Source organism: Saccostrea cucullata, unplaced genomic scaffold (assembly GCF_032062105.1).
Source record: "Saccostrea cucullata isolate Sc308-1 unplaced genomic scaffold, CSIRO_AGI_Scuc_v1 ctg1378, whole genome shotgun sequence".
Classification (NCBI taxonomy): Eukaryota; Metazoa; Mollusca; class Bivalvia; order Ostreida; family Ostreidae; genus Saccostrea; species Saccostrea cuccullata.
In genome coordinates this window covers 128061-135581 of record NW_026922879.1, presented here as the reverse complement: position 1 = coordinate 135581, position 7521 = coordinate 128061, and the positions used below count along the sequence as shown (strand labels likewise).

At 31.4% G+C, this 7521-nt stretch overlaps 1 protein-coding gene across 1 annotated transcript; it reads left to right on the top strand.

Moving 5' to 3' along the window:
• Nucleotides 1-2778: 2778 nt before the first annotated feature.
• LOC134262665 (fibrinogen-like protein 1) lies at nucleotides 2779-4044 on the top strand. Its single transcript, XM_062745040.1, has 2 exons — nucleotides 2779-2851; nucleotides 2957-4044. Exons 1-2 carry the CDS (start codon nucleotides 2797-2799, stop codon nucleotides 3589-3591), a joined length of 690 nt encoding a protein of 229 aa, XP_062601024.1. The 5' UTR covers nucleotides 2779-2796; the 3' UTR covers nucleotides 3592-4044.
• Nucleotides 4045-7521: the final 3477 nt, after the last annotated feature.

The window sequence follows — 7521 nt, the reverse complement described above, 5'->3', positions numbered from 1 at the left end:
TTTTTTAAATAAGAACTCATGTAGAGCTTGGTAAATTCACCTCAATTATTTTCTTTTCTAATTATCAAATATATGAAGAGTATACATCTAAAATGTAAGTTTTTTTTAATTCAAAAGATTCTTTAGTATATTTCAGATTAATTGATCGTCTTACTAAAGTATGCATTAATAACTACTACAAATATACCAATTATCTAACAGAGGAATATTAAAAAACAAATTAATTTTGGTTAATTAATTTCATGATAATGATTTTTAATTATGTTTATATAAACAAGGGATCCATTTGATTACTGTAAAACTGTGTCCTTACAACAATACAAGCTGATTGTAAGTACTGAACACAACAAGTACTACCACTAATTAAGAGAAACAAATGAATAAATTATACTCTAATAGATACACTCTTTACACCTTTAAGATGCTCAGTAATCCAAGAGGTCGGTGTCTTTTAATTTTGTACAAACTTGATTCAATTTCTAAATGAATTTGCCAGGTTTTTTTTTTCTTTTTACTGCCTTTACATTTTAAAACGAATATTCGAATCATAAAATTAATATATTCGAATATCAACTCATTGAATGAATATTCGAATATTCGTTGACATCCCTAGTAAATATTGTTGGGCAATATTCTAATTACCTACTTCCATGAGAGGAAAGAAGATCATTAATAACCTTCCGTTGCTCGAATTTGCGATGAATTTTTAATAATGCAAAATTACATTGTTGTCGTCCTGTACAATATTGATTTCTTAAAATACTATACATTCCCTTGTACAGATGTCTTAAAAGTTTCTTCTGAATATTTTATTTAGTCTAATTGATCATGAAAAAGTTAAGATTATACACAGATCTATCGTAACAGCACACTTAATTGGCAAAATAAAATTCTAAAAAATTGCAGCTCATTTATTTTATTTCATTTTAAATATGATGATATAAAAAAAAATAAATGTACTATTACATTTTCAAATGTCGAGTTTTCCTTCTTTTATAGACAATGCGTTTGCAACTGCAGTCTGCATATCATGTCTGTATCATAATGCAACACTTATTAATGTCTTTGTCATCCAGATTTTTCCATTACTATAACTTTCGTCGTTTAACTGGATATTAATTAAAAAAGACAACACGACAGATATTAAGATTTTTTTAGTCCATGAAATATATGGAGATTACGAACACGTTATTCTTGCTATAAAGTCCATAAACAAAACAAAATAGCACTAAGTCTTTTATGTACGAATTGACGACTTTAAACGAGACTGCTGATATTCTTGTTTCAGCAATTCAGTTGTCAATAACTTACCTTGTTTTAAAAATTGTACATACGTGGAACAAGCTCTTGCGTATCGAATCAACTGAGATACATAAACTCCGTATGCAGGTGATGAAGGTATATTGCTGCATAAGTAAGGGAAGTTGACGATTGAAAAGTTAAAGTCATATCTTGTATCCTGGAGCTTGGCTGTTAGATTACTATTAACGTCTTTTTCAAGCAAAATGTCCCTCTTCTGTTTACAATCAGAATGTTTATGTCAAACGAATTTTGCAAATGACCAATGCAAAGTAAGTGAATTTAAGAGTTCCATTTTTATTGAAAAAGCCGCTGTAATTGATATAAAAAAGCCTGGACTTTAATCGTGGGGAAAATAAAGATAATTTTGAAAAAATCCTGTGATTTCAAATTTTCCAAACGTTTCTTGTAATTCTTAAGTATCAATATATGAATTACATCACTTCTTGAATATGTTGTTGCAAAGTACTCTTGACGTTTCTCTTTCACTAGTGCTAATATGTGAGTGCGGACTAATGAAAGAGGCTTGGTTGAACATTTACTAGAATCCGCTATGAATCTTTGTTTGTAAGGATTTTTATGAAGTTTCGGAATCCAATATAGATATGGTTATTCAAATTCAACAAATTGTTTAAAAAAACTTCATTGACCATATCCAAAAATAAACTCCGAAACATTGTTCCTTAATATAAAGCGCTTTTATCTGAAAAAAACTTTAAAGTTAGTCAAAAGGATTTTTGAAGTTCTAAATGTGACAATTATCAAACTGCGACACTTTTGTCAAGATGTTACTTTTCGTTGAACAAAAGATTCATCATCAAGGTTTATGAGTAAAACATGTCGATTTTTTCTTTATTCTGTGAAGCTTGCGGATCGAGGCTTCAAATGATTTTTTTATTCATGAACGTCAGTTCCGTTTTAAAATTACTCTTCGTTCCAATATTAGAAGCGGATCAGCAATGAGGACAGTGAGGGCACTTTTTATGTGCGTCTGGGTTTCTATGATTGTTCAAGTTAATGCACAGTATTTTCGGGAATTCTATTATGAAAAGGTCGAAACATGTGGAAAAAATAATATTCTTGGATTGTCATCTAAAGTTAAGGAATTGCTCTTAAATATTGGTCTCTCTGATAGAACGATCCGCTGCACGTTGCAATGCTTTGAGGAAACAAGATGTGACGGGATTAATTTTTGTAAGAATGAATCAGGAACGTTTTGCCAATATGTGGAAATTTTGAATTCAGTATCATGTGGAGATTTTTTGGATGCTGCCAATTGCACATTTATACAAAAGGTAATAAAAATAGCTATCCGAACACATAAGAACGAATTTTTGCTTTAAAAATATATACAAAAAATATAATTTATACACAGAGTATCAAAGTGCATGTACAATATTTTAATATAACTGTAAAAAGATATCACACAATTTTCAAATTCAATGTTTTACTTAGCTTGATGGTATACCGACATCACAATCTGTTACCTTGGAGACGATGTCACTGCCAATGACAACAGTTTTGTACGACCCTAATTATCCATGGAATGGAGGTAAATAAGAAACCGCTTCCGTCTCTCATTCCCTCTCAGAAACACACAAAAATGTTTAAACCCCTACCCTTGATTTTAGTCAATTTATTTTACTTGTATTTTCAGACTGTTCCAATGTTTTGGGTGATGGTCCACCAGTGAGTAATGTCTACACAATTATTCCATCCGGAGCACCGACGCCAATTTCAGTCTATTGTGACGTGAAGCCAGAAGGGGTTTTTACACGCATCATGGAGCATGGCGGGAACTGTGGCATTGACGACTGGAACCTTCCTATGACGGATTACATCAGTGGATTTGGGCAGGATGTATCGTGTGATCATTGGATAGGACTACAAAATATGTTCTATCTAACAAACACGATCAGTAACTACAAACTGGAAATCAACATAAAGCTTGAAAATGGAAACAACGATTCGATACATTATGGATCTTTTTTGGTCAAAGATCCAACGACCTGGACATTGCGACTTGATTCATTCAGTGGAAGTACCAATAATTACCTTGGTAACGGTTTTGATAACCTACCCACCGCAAGCATTGCGGATTTAATTGATAATGAAGATTTTGAAGCAAATGGAGTGAATGTTTACGGATGTTCAGGAGGGGATAAATCTGGGTGGTTGTTTTCTCCTAATTGCTTGAATACAAACCTTTGCTTACCTTTAGGACATGTCGAAAAAGCACTTTATCCTACAACGAGACAAATTCTATGGCCAGAATTATCAGGAAATGATTAAGTAGTAAAACATGTAACAATGCAAATTAGAAAAACAAATTGAAATAATGAAGTTATTTTTGAAACCTTCAAATTTAAAGTAAAAATGTTTGGTTTTATTTTGATACAAGATTAATCATAATTATTTTGTTCATGTATAAGTATTTGTCCCCCACTTTCGCAAAAGTTAGGAGATATTAATTTATCGTAATCGTCTGTCCGTCTTTAGGCTTTAAAACTTTAACCTTGGTCATATTTTTTGAAAGGGAAGATTTGAGACTTTCATATTACACAATCATGTGTTTTACTCATGACAAGATCTTTCTAAATGCACTATTATATTTGACCCATAGCGTTTGTTTTTCCTGAAGAATTTACAACCTGTATATATATTGAGGGATCTCAAAACCCTCCTCTCCTCCAAAATTACGTGAAAACATAAGATTGTGTGCTTTAAAACTGGAAAATATTAATTAAATATGGGGCAAAAAATCAAGGAGATTTAGAGAAGAAGGTGGAGCTCGCAACATTCATAGCTGTAAATGAAAATGATAAATATATAAATTGTAGGATTTTTTCTTTAGAAAAAGGAAGACCAGAAAATATTCCCATCGCTTATCGTATCATCACATTTATCGAAAAAGGACAATAAACAAGTAATTATTCATGGTTTATAAACGAATTGACACCAGCTTTGGGGGCGAATTATAATGCATTACTTTACCATTACTTTATGAATTTGGAAGTAAACTTATAAAAAGGGTAAGACAGCACATTTAGATTGGGCTCCGATAAAAGTAGAACGTCTGTTTCTTATTTCCTTTATGGCACATGTACAATGACTTTGCCGTGGTCACCATACACTTGACCAGTTTAATTGGCGGTTAGGTAAACATAGTTAGAATAAATGGGCTTTTTGAACACTTCTCTAAACAATATACGATCAAATTAATTGTTAGATAACCCTGTATAATGTCTGGGGTTTTTTTTTATTCCTTTATGGTACATGAACAATCAGTTGCCATGATCACCATAAACTTGACCAGTTTAATTAACGATAATGACGTAATAGTAAGATCTTACTGACTTAGGATCGAACACACACTGTTTCAGAATGGACCAAAACCCATTCAGGTTAACATGGGATTAAATGAAATAGGTTGATTTACTGGGGAAATGGTATGGTGAAGGTGTTAAAGCTAGTGGGTAAATGAATATTCTTGTATCAAGAATCTTAATATCTATATATTAAAAAAAAATAATTGTGTTAAGATGACGAGGCCCTTGTCAGCAGGAGTAGGCATCGCCGTCTAGTGTTATATAAAAATACGATAAAAAATGTGACTAAAATCCGTCTTCAAAGACAAGGTTTGTCACTGATATACATGACGATGGTTTTATTTTCTGTATGTACCGAAATGTGAAAAAAATAATATTCAGAAAGGCTATAAAAGATTACAGTGTATATAAAAAAGTGTAACACGACCCAGAAAGTTTAAATATTAACGGAAACAGCACATGGGTTTTGAATAGTCTCTTTTTGTGTGCTCAACAAAAACCAATAAAAACACGCCCATATAACTGTGAAGTGAACAAATCAAACATCGTTAAATATTTCAGATATAGAAGAATTCTTCACCATGAAGAAACAAAAGTAGGTTATATTCTAAATAAACACAATTAGAATAAAGGGGCTTTTTTAAACACTTCTTTGAACAATACACGATCGAATTGTTAGATAACCTTGTATAATGCCCTTTTTTAAAAATTCCTTTATGGTACATGTACAATCAGTAAGTCAGGGTCACCGTAAACTAGACCAGCTTAATTTATGGTTATGCAAACACAGTTAAAAGAAAGGGGCTCTTTTGAACACTTTTCTGAACACTACACGATCGAATTAATTTGTAGATAACCCTGTAGAGGCGGGAGGCTAACATTACCGATACATCGCCAACAATTTTAACTCATTACTGCAATTTGTTGGGCCAAAAACGACTTATAATTTTACCCTACGTATCGAATCAGCCAGGTATAGTACGCATTATGAGTTCCAAACACAGTTCTCATCCTAACATTTTTTTGTAAACAATTGTATCACTGCTTTAAATGTTTTATGTCAAACTTACGGCATTCATAGCTTAAACGACTGTGTTAAGAAAGTTTGAAGACTGTGGGTTTTATCTATGGTTTGACTTATTTTTAAATGTGTTTTACGTATAACATTAAATGAATTTCAATAAATATTAAAAACAATATGTTCAGAGCCCTTCTTTCAACTCCTCGTAGTAAGTAGGGGAAACAGGTTTTATGCATGTATACTGTAAACCAACTTTTATTTGCGATAACTTTATTTCGCGATTTACCGAGTGTAAACTAGATCGCAACGATTTATTTTCGCGATCAAGCCTTTCTGGAACTGTTTTAGTGGAAAAAGATACTTTTAGGACCCGTTCGCGGCGAGAAATATTCGCGATGACGAGGCTCTCGTGAAACTCGCGAAAAATTCTCACACGCGAATAAAAGTTGGTTTACAGTATGTTGTTTATTACATCAATCTGTACATTTGTACATGTAACGATTTGTATAGCGGTAATGATTATGTAGCGGTAAAGAAAATTTCGAAAATGCAGGGGTAATGATACGCACTGGTAGAGTGTTGACTGTGTATTTGATGACACTCAAAATATGACAATTATCAGCTTAAAGTTTATATATATTTATCACTCATACCAGAATCTTTTTTAAAAACGATTTTTAAAAACTTTAAAGTTTTCTTTGAAATGGAATGCTATTTAGAATAAGTATGAAAAATTCAATGTGAATTTTAAAATTTCAAAAGAATAAAAAGTGTAGTAAATAGATTGACACAGAATGTTTCCTCGGAAAGGTTTAATAACTTTTAGTATTCACTTCAATCTTTTGAAGGAATGTTGAATGCAAACAATAATTTTCAAGTACATTTATAATTCATTTAAAATAGGTTTATAAATAAAGTGTTTTGTATAGAAATCATTATTCTGGGTTTCAGAAAGTATGGTACCATTACATATAATGCATTTTATTTTTGGAATTTCACATCATTTTGCTTTAGTTCCTGTTCAATTAATGGTAATCATTACATTTAATATCACAATAACCTTGATTCAGGCCCATATGAAGTAACTTCAGTTTAGAGGGAACAGCCATAAATTTTTTAGTTGGGGACACCACCAACTACCAAACAGTCCTTGACAAGGAAATAAAAAAGCCATCAGACGTTTTAAGGGGACCGACTGCGGTTTTCATTGCGCAATATTTCGCGCATCATAATAAAATGAAGCGTATTTACTCTTTTGAAGCATCCCTTTCAACTTAAAAAATAAAATTACACAAACTTAAGAATATAAACCTAAGGTTTGTATATGTAATTACAATTCTATATAGCTGAATTTTCAAGCGATTTTTTAACTGACAGGTAGTTTGACATTCAGTGTCTTTTGACGTAATGATAAATTGAAGCTGTTAAAGAAAGGGGTAATAAAATGTTATAAAAGAAAAGTAATAAAAATACGCTCTTGAAATTTTAAACATGGAAATTTGACAATTTTTATATTTCCATTTTTCTTATTTTATCTTTATATAAATACTTTGTACCCGTCATATTTTGTTGTACTCTAAAAAAAAACAGGAACGGGAGAAATATTCGCTATGAAGAGGCTCTCGCGAACCTTGCGAAAAATTCTCGCACGCGAATAAAAGTTGGTTTACAGTATATCGTGGAAATCTAGTTACCAAAATTTTCTAAAAAAAAAAAAAACAAATTATGAGCAGGTCTTTTTTAAGTCCATGTGAAATGTGTAGACTTAATTATATTTATTATTGTTGATTTAATTTTTTCATATAAAAATAAATTGACAATTTTCTTTTGGGAAATTAACAGAAAGAAGAATCTTTAATATTATCTTTATTG